Source organism: Salvelinus alpinus, chromosome 15 (assembly GCF_045679555.1).
Source record: "Salvelinus alpinus chromosome 15, SLU_Salpinus.1, whole genome shotgun sequence".
Classification (NCBI taxonomy): Eukaryota; Metazoa; Chordata; class Actinopteri; order Salmoniformes; family Salmonidae; genus Salvelinus; species Salvelinus alpinus.
Genome location: NC_092100.1, coordinates 45,891,811 through 45,906,701, shown reverse-complemented (window position 1 = coordinate 45,906,701; position 14,891 = coordinate 45,891,811). Strand labels below are relative to the sequence as shown.

General features: G+C 43.4%; 1 protein-coding gene across 2 annotated transcripts in view; it reads left to right on the top strand.

Annotated features, from left to right (window-relative positions):
* The first annotated feature begins 131 nt into the window (after window positions 1-131).
* The window catches only part of LOC139540164 (diphosphoinositol polyphosphate phosphohydrolase 3-beta-like), a 33,014-nt gene continuing 18,254 nt past the window's right edge, over window positions 132-14,891 (top strand). The window contains exon 1 of one of the 2 annotated variants that reach the window (XM_071343760.1): window positions 132-569. In XM_071343760.1, coding sequence (XP_071199861.1) covers window positions 423-569 — 147 coding nt within the window. In that variant the 5' untranslated portion in view covers window positions 132-422. The remainder of the gene's footprint in view (window positions 570-14,891) is intronic. The other variant, XM_071343761.1, reaches the window with a different exon arrangement.

The following is a 14,891-nucleotide window of genomic DNA, read 5'->3' as shown; positions in this document are numbered from 1 at the left end:
AGTACCGTAAACAACTTGAAATTAGACTGAGTAGGCTAGGATTATGACAACCGAGGGCGTTTCGTGTATGTTTCAGTTTGGGAAACGCCAAGATATTGAACGTCTAATCGTGGCATGTAACGTCGCAGGGGCTGGCGCTGATATGTGGTCACTGCGTTGAAGTGAGGTCAGCAAGATGCGGTGCTCACGGACCACAGATGGTGCTAGTTGGCGTAGGGAACATGCAGTTTGACAGCGGCAACTAGACAGGATGTTATGCAGAATCATCAACACACCGGGGAAATGCGATGCTTAATTGTTGGAATGAATAGATGAACAACGTTAAAGTTTGATTGCCTGAAGGTTTATTTTGAGATTTTGTGCGTAGTTTCTTGCTGCTCTCTAGACCAAGTAGGCACTTGACTTGATCTCGTTGGATCCTTATGCACTCCACCTTTCGGATATCCTTGAAGCACGAAGGTTGTGAATATATGATGACGTTTAAACCCAACCAGACGAGGATTTATGATGGCGAAGGCTTCAAGAGAAGAGCGGCATGTTTATGTTTCAAGAATGAAAAAGAGGACGAGGTATGGATGGTCGAGATGTTTAGTTTTCCGACCATAAACATTGTATAGATATTCACATGACTGACGCATCACAACATATTGGCCTATTTTACCACGTTTTTTATCTTTCAGATATCGAAAACCGTCAGTAAACTTTCCATATAAATAGATTTTGTCTACCTCTGACAAATTCGTACGTGGCATTAATCATGGGATGTCATGGGAGGGAGCTTTACAGGGTGGGTGGGTTAGGTCTGTTGATAAACAGTGTGTGTGTGCGCAAGAGAGAGAAAGTAAGAAATACAGGGAGAAAGAAAGGCAGTTATTGTTTCATTGAAGTCCAGCTTAATGGGAATCAGCTATACATGCACAAACATCTGACCTATGAAAGGATATGCTTATGAGAGCTCATGTACATCCTGGCAGTCACTCTCTGACTCAGCCAGAAAGTGGCCATAACAACACTGGTCCGTATGTCATCGCAGTCATGTAATTACCAGTGATACAGAGAGAGGAATAATGCATGTTTTGATGCCGCTTACGCTTTTATCGTTTTTTCAACATCAACGTTTCATTGACATGGATAAGCCGCGTTTTCTCGGGCCATGGTTTTAATAAACAAATATACAAAAACAACTATCCCCAATTGGATGCAGAGTGAGAATTAGGCTACTGTATTTGGACATATAGTTTACCACCTTTTTGGACCTATAATCACGTTTCCATCCATTTCATACAGATGAATTACCTGGCTCGTGAAAAAACATCAGTAGATTTTAAAATACAATTGAAATCCATTTAACTTGTATTTTTTCATCGGTAATTGGAAATGTAACTGCAAAAGTAATTTTTATGTGCACTATGTCGTCATGCACAGCCTTTTATCAGCAAAAAGTCCGTTTGATGGAAACATCTCTGGTGGGAAAATGTGTATATTGCTTTATGCAGATTTTAGAATATTCGCATGAAAATCTGTCACAAATTGGATGGAAACCTAGCTATCAAAATCAAATAAAATGTTATTGGTCACATACACATATTTAGCAGATGTTATTGCATGTGTAGCGAAATTCTTGTGTTCCTAGCTCCAACAGTGCAGTAGTATTTACCTTCACAACAATACACACATCGAAAAGTTAAATAAAGGAATTAAGAAATATATAAATATTAGTACGAGCAATGTCGGAGTGGCATTGACTAAAAGACAGTAGAATACAGTATATATGCAATGAGTAAAACGGTGTGTAAACATTATCAACGTGACTAGTGTTCCATGTCAATGTACATAGGGCAGCAGCCTCTAAGGGTTGAGTAACCAGGTGGTAGCTGGCTAGTGATGGCTATATAACAGTCTGATGGCCTTGAGATAGAAGCTGTTGTTCAGTCTCTCGGTCCCAGCTTTGATGCACCTGTACTGACTTCGCCTCCGCACTACCCTCTTTAAAGCCCTGCGGTTGCGGGCAATGGAGTTGCCGTACCAGGTGATGATACAGCCCGACAGATGCTCTCAATGGTGCATCTGTAAAAGTTTGAGGGTCTTCGAGGCCAAGACAAATTTCTTCAGCCTCCTGAGGTTGAAGAGGTGCTGTTGCGCTGCCTTCACCACACTGTCTGTGTGGGTGGACAATTTCAGATTGTCAGTGATGTGTACGCTGAGGAACTTGACGTTTTTCACCTTCTCCACTGCTGTCCCATCGATGTGGATAGTGGCGAGATCCCTCTGCTGTCTGCTGAAATCCACGATCTGCTCCTTTGTTTTGTTGATGTTGAGGGCGAGTTTATTATCCTGGCACCACTCCGCCAGGGCCCTTACCTCCTCCCTGTAGGCTGTCTTGTCATTGTTGGTAATCAGGCCTACTACTGTTGTGTCGTCTGCAAACTTGATGATTGAGTTGGAGGCGTGCGTGGCCACGCAGTTATGGGTGAACAGGGAGTACATGTGGGGGCTGAGCAGGCACCCTTGTGGGGCCCCTGTGTTGAGGATCGGCATAGTGGAGGTGTTGTTTCCTACCTTCACCACCTGGCTGCAGCCATTCAGGAAGTCCAGGACCCAGTTACACAGGGCGGGGTTCAGACCCAGGGCCCCGAGCTTAATGATGACCTTGGAGGGTACTATGGTGTTGGATGCTGAGCTATAGTCAATGAACAGCATTCTTACATAGGTATTCCTCTTGTCCCGGAGGGATAGGGCAGTGTGCAGTGCGATGGCGATTGCATCATCTGTGGATCTATTGGGGCGGTATGCAAATTGAATTGGGTCTAGGCTGTCAGGTAAGTTGGAGGTGATATGATCCTTAACTAGCCTCTCAAAGCACTTCATGATGACAGAAGTGAGTGCTACGGGGCGATAGTCATTTAGGTCAGTTACCTTTGCTTTCTTGGGTACAGGAACAATGGTGAACATCTTGAAGCAAGTGGGGACAGCAGACTGGGCTGGAGTGTCTGTAAACACTCGCCAACTGGTCTGCGCATGCTCTGAGGACGTGGCTAGGGCTGCTGTCTGGGCCGGCAGCCTTGCAAGGGTTAACACGCTTAAATGTCTATCTAACGTCGGCAACAGAGAACGAGAGACCACAGTACTTGAGAGCGGGCCGTTGTTATCCTTAAATTGGGCGAAGTAGGTGTTTAACTTGTCCGGGAGAAAGACGTCGATGTTCCCTTTGTAATCCTTGATTGTCTGTAGACCTTGCCACATACGTCTTGTGTGTGAGTCGTTGAAATGCGACTCCACTTTGTCTCTATACTGACGTTTTGCCTGTTTGATTGCATAACGGAGGGAATAACTACACTGTTTGTATTCAACCATATTCCCAGTTACCTTGCCATGGTTTTGCACGAATGCTGCCATCTATCCACGGTTTTTGGTCTGGGTAGGTTTTAATAATCACAGTGCGAACAACATCCCCCTATACACTTCCTGATGAACTGAGTATCCGTCAATATGTCATTGTTATTCTCCCAGGCAACCTGGAACATATCCCAGTCCGCGTGATAAAAATAATCTTGAAGCATGGATTCCGATTGGTCAGACCAGCATTGAATAGACCTTAGCATGGGTACTTCCTATTTGAGTTTCTGCCTATAGGAAGGGCAGAGCAGAATGGAGTCGTGTTCTGATTGGCCAAAGGGAGGGCAGCAGGGGAGGGCCTTGTAGCCATCCCGGAGGGAGAGTAACAATGGTTGAGAGTTTTTGAAGTGTGAGTACAACAGGCAATGTGTTGATAGAACTTCGATAGAGTTTTCCTCAAATTTGCTTTGTTAAAATTCCCAGCTACAAGAAATGCAACCTCAGGATATGTGGTTTTCAGTTTGCACAAAGTCCATTGTAGTTCCTTGTGGGCTGTCGTGGTATTGGCTTGAGGGGGGATATACACAGCTGTGAGTGTAACCGAAGATAATTATCTTGGGAGGTAATACGGTCGGCATTTGAGTGTGAGGTGTTCTAGGTCGGGTGAACAAAATGACTTGAGTTCCTGTATCACAATCACACCATGAGTAGTTAATCATGAAACATACACCTCCGCCTTTCTTCTTCCATGGAGAGTTCTTTATTCCTGTATGCACAATGTACAGAGTACCCAGCTGGCTGTGTGGACGGGGACAGTATATCCGGAGAGAGCCATGATTGTGTGAAACATGGTGTTACAGTCCCTGATGTCTCTCTGGAAGGAGATCCTCGCCCTGAGCTACTTTATTGTCCAGGGACTGAACATTAGCAGGTAATATACTCGGAAGCAGTGGATGGGGTGCACGCCTCCTGAGTTGGATTAGAAGTCCACTCCGAATAGCACTTCTCCACCGGCGGCATCTTGGAGCAGCCTCTGGGATACTTTTTTAATTGCCCTGGGGGGTAGGAACAAAGGACCCGATTCCGGAAAGTTGTATTTCTGGTTGTAATGCTGGTGAGTTACCATCGCTCTGATATCCAAAAGTTATTTCCAGCTGTATGTAATAACACAAAAAACGTTCTGGGGTAATAATGTAAGAAATAGCACATAACAAAACTAAATACTGCAAAGGTGCTTAGGAGCTAGAAGCAGCTATATTCAGATTGACTTCCTTGTCTGTCACTCACCTCTGTGTTCTCTTGCTCAGCAGCGTTCAATGTGTCCGGGTGGCTGGTAGCTAGCACTCACTCGCTCGTGGCTGCTAGCACTGTCATGAAAAGAGGCATGAGGGAAGCCCTACAATATTATGTTTTCTTAAGTAGTGAGAACACTCGGAAGCAAACTATGTTGAAAAGTAATCTTTAGACATGTTGTACTTTGCTTCAATGTAGTTTTGCAGACAAGAATAAAACTGCATTTAAAAAAAGCCAAGTATTTGCTGTGAGACAGTGGGGTAACCTACACTGTAGGTAACCACATGTTGTTTTCCCCACAGGTGGGTGGGGCAGCGACATTCTATCTAATACCGACTGGGTCTATGCAGTAAAGGAGTCAATGAAACGCAGACATTCCATTGTCTAGATTGGCGCACATTCAACAAATCTGGTCTAACAAAGGCGATATTTGTCAAATCAGTCATTTATGTATTGTAACAGGCCCACAATGTGCTTACTTAAGTCCGGTTTTGAAATAGTTGGCTGTTTTCGCTGCATAACATGTGGAAATTGTCCCTTTTCAAGTTTAGAAGAAGTGACTGCTAAATGCTAACTCAAGTTCGTATAAGCTGGTTAACATAGCGAGCATACAGAAGTCGTTGATGGTAGTCAGTCATTTTTAACTGTAATGCAATTGATTGTTAACGATGACATGAACGTGTGTTGGGGTTGACATCCATACAATCGTTATACTCTGATTTTTACCTCAACATAGTATGAAATACACATACAAACAATAGCCTGAATGTAGACAAATTTTGCTGGGGGGCAATGAGGAGACCCGGGATCTTTCCCTCACGGCCCTTTCCCCCCACGCGTTTCCAAGGCAATTCCATTGTTTTGGTCAAGTTCGAAGACCTCTTTACCACATTACTAGTTATACTTAGCTTACAGTTATACGCAGTGGCGTAGCACGCAACCCTGCAGCCCCAACTGGGTATTGAAAATCATACCGTCAGTATTTTGAAATACCCCGGTATAAATGGTATATCGCCCAAGCCTACTTTGGTCCATAACACAATTTTTTTTTATCCTCATCAATGTCATTTGCAAGAACTAAATATTCAAACCATTCTGTATATGATCTCCACTGCTCAATACTTTCAACAAACTGTTTGTTTTTAACAATTTCAGACATTTTCCATTTGTCAATAGAGTCCTGATTGTCACTCACTTCAATATTGTCTTCAACCATGGCAATATTTTCCATAGCCACGTGATTCTTAAGTTGTTTTCCCGCTCCGATGTCCGTCTTGAATCCTTTTCTGCCATCCATTACGATGCTAACTCACGTTCTCTTAGCTAGCTTAACTATGCACACTTGCCTCTTTTAGCAATACATTGTGCTAACATTAGCCTACCCAGCAAACGGAACATCTTGAGGACATTCGGCAACGTTCCCATTTGCTCCCTTGAGGGTTTTGGTGTGACATTATCCCACTGACATTCTGAAAACGTTCTAAGAATGTTGAATGATGGTCCCAAGGGAACATTCTCTGGGGTACCTTTGTTTAGGTCCCTTTACGTTCCCACTGAACGTTCTTGGGACGTTGTATCATAGTCACCTGGAGGTTTTGACTAGTTCCCTGTTTATCCCGGGGACGTTCTTGAGATGTTGTGTATGGTCCCCTGAATGTTCTTGGGACATTATGTCATGGTCTCCTGGAGGTTTCTGTGACGTGATGGTCCCAGGTGTCCCAAACCATTATAAGTCAAGTAATGAAATGGTATAGGGGTTGTAAGCGGTTTGCTGTTCAACTAAATTAGTGTAACAATCTTTAATCTGTGACAATATGATTACATTTGACATGATCACTTAGTACTGACTTTTCAATATGTACCCACCTGGGATTTGAACTCACAACCTCTGGACTTGGTATTCTAATCTTTCTGTAGAACTTCAGAAGTCACCTACACATTCATAACCTACAATACACCTCTGCTCTTAGCAAAAGAGTGCCATCTGCACTGCAATTTTAGCGATCAGTTAACATGACTATTCTCTCAATGATTTCATTTACTTATTTCAGCAATTTGAGTTTGTTTTCAGTATAGTTGTCTAATGTTGTTGGGGCATTTTCTGAATCACTGATATAATTAATTTTTAACAGAGCTGAGATTTACTTTGAACTGTAAAGTGTAGGAATAGGCCATTGATACAGACATGGTGGCGTAGCAGACAGATCATAATGCCGTAAACCAAGAAGTTGTGAGTTGAAATCCCAGGTGAGGACATGGTAAATAATAACTACTGTATGAATAAACATACACAATGTAGTCATGTGTGTCAAAAAGCACTGTTTTTGTGTGTCCCTAGCATTGCCAAAAGACAAAAGGGCTGTGACTGGATCAGGGGTTCACGAATCAGAGCCTTGATGGGATTGGCAACAGTAACAAGGGGTGATTTGTAATGAAACTAGGGTGCTATTGCCCTGGGTGAAAGTGTTTTGGGGAGGGGAATGTTTCTTTGCGACCATCAGGGGACGTCCCAGTGACAAACCGGGGAATAGACAAAAACCTCCAGGGGTCCAAGACAACATCCCAAGAACGTTCAGGGGACCAAGAAAGTCCTAAAAACGTCCTCGGGGACATCCCCGGACAAACCGGAAACTAGACAAAACCTCAAGGGCACCATGACACAATGTCCCAAGAACATCCCAAAAACATCCTCGGGGATGTCCCAGGGACCAACAGGAAACTAGACAAAACCTCCAGGGAACCATGACACAACGCCCTGACGACTTTAGGTGACCATTTCGTAACGACGCATTATTAAAAACAAAATAGTCACTGTAGATTCAGACTTATTCGTCGCCCATCTTTTGTTAGGTCTCGTGGGCTTCATGACCACGTCTATATAACAATTCACTAATGATGATACATACGTCGGACGGGAATTAGTGCAACCGTTTATCTAGAACAGTAGTCACCCACTGGTCGATCGCATTCCTTATCGATAGCCAAACACTTCTGTAAAAAAAAACAACGATAAAGCCTTGCACTCCTATTTTTATTTATTAGTCTCGCGCTGTTGGAGGTAGTTGCCCCTGATTTCAACTACCCTGCGTGCCAGGTAGGTGAAGTGTTCCCATTTTGAACCATTTCATGTGTCTGAAGGTACAAACTCTTCCTTTCCGGGGCCCAGAGAGCAAGTAAAGTGCACTATAGGCCCAGCGCTGGCCAATCGGATGGCTCAGAATACCGTGTCTGCAGTAACGTAGCAGGCGTGAAATAAAGCTAAAGCAAAGTTGAGATTTCAAAACTTTTAAAACCATAACTAGAGAGACTGTCAACAAATACAGCAAAGAGCTGCTGTTTTCATGAGTGAGTTCATGTTTTTACTCAGCACTGTCAATACTTTTATAAGCCATAAAATGCTCATTCTTTCCTACTACTCCCACTCGCGCTACAACCAGCAATGCAGCAGAATCATTTTTTAAAATGCATTGGCAGGACAGTTCAAGCAAATCCAATATGCAGTATTAATGTATTGGGCCTATAGCCTACTGCACAAACCTCCATTGCTACAGTACTGTTTTTAATAAGTTAATGTTGAATAGGCTTATGTTTTTTTTTTTTTTTTTAAATCAGAGCAGTAGATCTCGTCTTGCATTTTGACTCAGAAAGTGATCTTGACTCAGTAAAGGTTGGTGACCACTGATCTAGAACGTGCTCGGTCTACAATATAGAACGCCTATGATGCTATGCGGCACAACCCCAACACACAACAGTCACCACCAGTGGCGTGTATTCATGGATGCCAAGGGACTCCAGGCTTCTCAAAATATTTCACCATTAAAAAAACATTTCGTTCAATTCGCAAGTGTCTGAATCTCACCGGATAAATCATCTAAGCGAGGGAAACGGCACCCCTCTGTCTCAGTATGTCTAGCCCATGTATCTGATGCCGTCTGGACCAATATAGTATAACATGTTGCCGCCGTAGCATTTGATTGATTGATGCCAGCAAGCATTTGGCCTCCCTTGATTAAAGAATTATGAAAGAATTAGCCAATCAGCGTTGAGCTGAGCTCAACTGTGGGATGTCCTGGTGCAGCAAAATGCCCCCCAAGGGAGGCCAGTTTAGATTTGGCTTCATACCAACCAAATCACTTCCTAAGCATAATGTCATTTTAGTTTCTGATCTGCTTGTGTTGATGTCCTGCAGTAGCTAGCTTGATAAATCGTCCCTTTCCTAAGCCATGGAGGGAGATGGGGATTTGAACTTAATTCTCAGGCCAATGATTATGACGACGATTCTGATTTAACTATAAATTAATATGTTGTGCCACTGGCCTAAAACGATTGAAGTTCAATATGTAGCTAACTTAGCTGGTTCATTTTTGTCCATGCGAGGAAGTTAGGCTAGCAAGCATTTTAGCTAGGTAGCCTATGACAACAAAACTAAAAGTGTACTGCATGACAGAGCCATAGACCGTTTTGCCAACATGAATGACAGGAGGATGGCATTGGCATTCAACCAGTCTACAAGTAGGGTGCGTCAAAATGTTTGGTTTTACTTGCGCACACACACACAGAAATCAGTACCATGGACAGCCACATGGTATTTAGCAACATTGATTGGACTAAATAGTTTTTGGTATCTTTAAGTTGGTTTTCAGTATATTAAACTAAGAATATATTTGACGATGTTTAAATGTTTAAGTTGATATGGTGCTGAAATAGCAGCGGCAGTGCTCCTGTTGTCTTTGTGCTGACTTGGTAATGCCTTTGTTCTAAATCAGTAGTTGTTTAGTAAACTGTCAAAACATGAACTTGCTTGACCATGCTGCAGGTGATATAACTCTAATCACATTAATACACTTCGCCGGACAGATGTTGCTCTCCGACTTTGTGATGAAACGAACGTATGTGTAGTTGAATTTATTCAGCCACTGTGTGACTTTTTATTGTCACTGCCTTATTGTATATCACGGTGGTTTATGAACGAATGGGTTACAGCGCAAACGACGTAACAGGTTGTAATATGGCTATTTTACCGGCTTGGCTTAACTTCCTCAGTGATTTTGCCCATGTAACAGTTAAACTTCCTCTCCTCTCCCCTACCTGGGCTCGAACCAGGGACCCTCTGCACACATCGACAACAGTCACCTTCAAAGCATCATTACTCATCGCGCCACAAAAGCCACGGCCCTTGCAAAGCAAGGGGAACAACTACTTCGAGGTCTCAGAGCGAGTGACGTCACCGATTGAAACGCTATTAGCGCGCACCTCCGCTAACTAGCTAGCCATTTCACATCGGTTACACTCACGCAATGCTACTGGTCACCACATGTATTCATGTGATTACTAACTCTATGCTGAGGCACCACAAAGTCAAAGGTCTCCTGTATGCAGTACACACACACACTGTTTAGGACTTAACATGGGACTGAAGTGGTAAGAGAGGGGGCATCTTGGATAATGACTGCTCTGCTTGGTGACAAGACTCCATCTCTCAGGCCTGCATGTGATTGGGAGAGCCAGGGGGGGGGGCGAGGGATGAGTGTTACACTATGTGCTAAACACCCTATCAAGTGCAATTTATAGAAACGCTGAGCAGAGGCAATAGCTGTCCCCTGGGTCATTCTATCTCAAAAAGCACAAGAATGAGGATTTGACACCCACCATCTCAGATTGTTCTGAAGTCGTTTCTGTTGTTAAAACATAAGATTAGCATTCCTGAAACATTTTGTTGAAATAGAATTTGATATCTGAGAAATTAAGCTAATTGATCATCCAAATTGCCAGTTTTCTATTTAGAGGATTCATATAATATTTAATAAATATTGTACTTAACAGCCGATTTGGACCCAACCTTTGCCTAACAATGTTGTACATGAAGAATCCAAAAACTGGTCAAACACGGACCCCCCCCCACACACACACACACACCCCACCCCCAACAACAAGTGCATTCGGAAAGTATTCAGACCCCTTGACCTTTTTAACATTTTGTTACGTTACAGCCTTCTAAAATTGATTAAATCGTTTTTTCCCCGTCATCAATCTTCACACAATACCCCATAATGACAAAGCAGAAACAGGTTGTAATTTTTTGCTAATTTATAAAAAATAAAAAAGCACAAAATATCACATTTACATAAGTATTCAGACCATTTACTCAGTACTTTGTTGAAGCACCTTTGGCAGACATTACTGCCTCGAGTCTTCTTGGGTATGACGCTACAAGCTTGGCACACCTGTATTTGGGGAGTGTCTCCCATTCTTCTCTGCAGATCCTCTCAAGCTCTGTCAGGTTGGATGAGGAGCGACGCTGCACAGCTATTTTCAGGTCTCTCCAGAGCTGTTCGATCGGGTTCAAGTCCGGGCTCTGGCTGGGCCACTCAAGGACACTCAGAGACTTGTCCCGAAGCCACTCCTGCCATATCTTGGCTGTGTGCTTAGGGTCGTTGTCCTTTTGGAAGGTTGAACCTTCGCCCCAGTCGGAGGTCCTGAGCGCTCTGGAGCAGGTTTTCATCAAGGATCTCTGTACTTTGCTACGTTCATCTTTCCCTCGATCCTGACTAGTCTCCCAGTCCCTGCCGCTGAAAAACATCCCGGCAGCATGATGCTTCCACCACCATGCTTCACTGTAGGAATGGTGCCAGGTTTCCTCCAGACGTGACACTTGGCATTCAGGCCAAAGAGTTCAATGTTGGTTTCATCAGACCAAAGCATCTTGTTGTTCATGGTCAGAGTTCTTTAGGTGCCTTTTGGCAATCTACAAGCTTTTACTGAGGAGTGACTTCCATATGGCCACTCTACCATAAAGGCATGATTGGTAGAGTGCTGCAGAGATGGTTGTCCATCTGGAAGGTTCTCCTATCTCCACAGAGGAACTCTAGAGCTCTGTCAGAGTGACCATCGGGTTCTTGGTTACCTCCCTGACCAAGGCCCTTCTCCTCCGACTGCTCCGTCTGGCCGGGCGGCCAGCTCTAGGAAGAGTTTTGGTGGTTCCAAACTCTTCCATTTAAGAATGATGGAGGCCATTGTGTTCTTGGGGACCTTCAATCCTGTAGAATTTTTTGGTACCCTTCCCCAGATCTGTGCCTCGACACAATCCTGTCTCAGAGCTCTACGGACAATTCCTTCGACCTCATGGCTTGGTTTTTGCTCTGACATTTACATTTTAGTCATTTAGCAGACGCTCTTATCCAGAGCGACTTACAGTAGAGTGCATACATTTTATTACATTTTTTACATACTGAGACAAGGATATCCCTACCGGCCAAACCCTCCCTACCGGCCAAACCCTCCCTAACCCGGACGACGCTATGCCAATTGTGCGTCGCCCCACGGATCTCCCGGTTGCGGCCGGCTGCGACAGAGCCTGGGCGCGAACCCAGCCCAGCCTGGGCGCGAACCCAGAGACTCTGGTGACGCAGCTAGCACTGCGATGCAGTGCCCTAGACCGCTGCGCCACCCGGGAGGGTGACATGTACTGTGTACTGTGGGACCTTGATATAGACAGGTGTGTGTCTTTCCAAATCATGTCCAATCAAGTTGAAGAAACATCTCAAGGATGATCAATGGAAACAGGATGCACCTGAGTTAAATTTTGAGTCTCATAGCAAAGGGTCCGAATACTTATGTAAATAAGGTATTTCTGTTTTAGTTTTTTATATACATTTGCAAAAATTTCTAAATCTGTTTTCGCTTTGTCATTATGGGTTATTATGTGTAGATTGCTGAGGATTTTTTTTATTTCAGCAACTTTAAAATAAGTCTGTAACGTAACAAAATGTGCAAAAAGTCAAGGGGTCTGAATACTTTCCGAAGGCACAGTAGTATCAGTTCTGTATGTTTGACAAGTAGTATGGCGCTGCGCCTCGGAGTATTGTTTCTTCATCCTGTTTAATGTAGGGTTGTCATGAGTATCGCGACACTCTAAAGTATCGTGGCAAGGAAGCCAATTTGAATTTCTTGAGGAAAACAGTCCTAATGTTATAAACAAAAAGCATTATGTTTTCACCTAGAGTCACAATTGTTTATTTTGCAAGCTGTAGCACCTACAATTTTGCATAAAGTTTAGTCGTTTTTTGAAAATCTGGTATCGTAGTATTGCGATACTAATGTGGAAAATGTCAAGGGTTGTAAATACTTTCTGAAGGCACTGTATATCAAGAACCCTTTATTTAAATAAATAGGCGGTGTGTATAAACAGTGTAACTAAAATAGAATGTACAGTAATAGAAATATTAGAATGAGCTATGTCGGGAATACGGTATTTAAATGCACAGTGTGAAACGGGAAGTGTCCAGTGGTTCAATGTCTCTATAACGTGTGTGTGTGTGTGTGTTTGTGATTTATAAGGATGTGTGTGTATTGTGTGAATAAGTGTGCATCAAATCAAACTTTATTTGTCACATGCGCCAAATATAACAAATGTAGACCTTACCGTGAAATACTTACTTACAAGCCCTTAACCAACAGTGCAGTTCAAGAAAGAGTTAAGAAAATACGGTGAGATGCCGATCAGTTTCCATACCAGGCAGTGATGCAACCGGTCAGGATGCTCTCGATGGTGCAGCTGTAGAACCTTTTGAAGGTCTGGGGACCCATGCCAAATCTTTTCAGTCTTCTGAGGGGGAAAAGGTGTTGTTGTGCCCTCTTAACGACGGTCTTCACCTGCAAATTAAAGCATGGATTGCTGTCATGATTCTTCAAAAACAATCACCTAATAGCAAGAACAGCACCATCTATTGTTCCGAACCTGGTAATACCAGGATGAAGGATGGACATGAATGGACAAGGATGGACAAGATGTCAGTAAACTCTCCAGAGATGAGGCCAGAGGTCATATTCATTAGTTACCAAATGTAAGAAAACTGACTGAAACGGGGAGGGACTAAAGTTGTCGAATGAGAAATGCTAATTTTTGGTCTTCGCTACAAAAGGTTTTGCTACGTTGTGCCCTCATGAATACGGCCCAGCAGACCAGGTGGACAGGAACAGTTCTGGGAACAGGCTCTAGACAAGAGGAGGTTGTTGTTGGATCCAGACAACAGGATCCTCAGATTCCTTCCCAATTTGGGTGCAATCAATTAGCTTAATTTCTCAGAGATCAAATTATATTTAAACAAAATAATGTTTCTGGAATGCTTATCTTATCTGTTTCTAACTTTCAGAACAATCTGAGATGACGGATTTCATGGCTTGCTGAAATGACATGGAATGACCCCCCCCCCCTCAGATTCACTTTCCCACCTCTTCCCTCTCTCACCTAGGCTCTCTTTTACTTGTTCTCTCTATCTCCCCCCTCTTCTCTCTCTCTCTCTCTCTCTCTCTCTCTCTCTCTCTCTCTCTCTCTCTATTACACACAGACTCACTCTCTCACCCATTATTTCTCTTGTAAGCTATGGTACTCATCTCTAGTAGGTTATATTGTCTTTGATTTCCTGTCTGGTGTTTCACACTCTCTGTGGTAGGCTATCCAGCCAGTCTGCATGCCTGCTGTACAATCCCTTCCCCAAGATGTCAGTAAACTCTCCAGAGATGAGGCCAGAGGTCATATTCATTAGTTACCAAATGTAAGAAAACTGACTGAAACGGGGAGGGACTAAAGTTGTCGAATGAGAAATGCTAATTTTTGGTCTTCGCTACAAAAGGTTTTGCTACGTTGTGGCCTCATGAATACGGCCCAGCAAACCAGGTGGACAGGAACAGTTCTGGGAACAGGCTCTAGACAAGAGGAGGAAGTTAGTGTTGTTGTTGGATCCAGACAACAGGATCCTCAGATTCCTTCCCCGAACTTCACTGAACTTAACCTTAGCTGAGATGTGTTTGTAAGTTGGCAGGGTGACAGAGTGCGTATATTACTCACAGTAATACAATGAGGAGGTGTGAACACAGGAAATCCCCCCTCAGTGGCATAGATCTCCATTCTGTAAGAAATATCTGTCATACATGCATCTGAGGAGCCATTTTCATTCAGAGGTGGGTACATTAGATTTGTAACTTCCCCCATAGAATGGATGTTTAACTTCTTTAAAAGAGACACAGAGACAGTTTGGTGTTAAATAACGATGCATAGCATTTGACTATCAGGAGGAAAAACAGTCCCAGCCACAATGTTTTGCATTAACGAAGGCTATGATGAAAATCTATGCAATGGATTCAATTGAATCACTCTGCCAAGTTGAGCTGGTCTACCATTAGTAGGTAGCCTGGTTAAGCCAGACTGAAAGCTGCACTCACCATTGTTTCAATTCAAGTGGAACAGCATGAAACATAGCGAA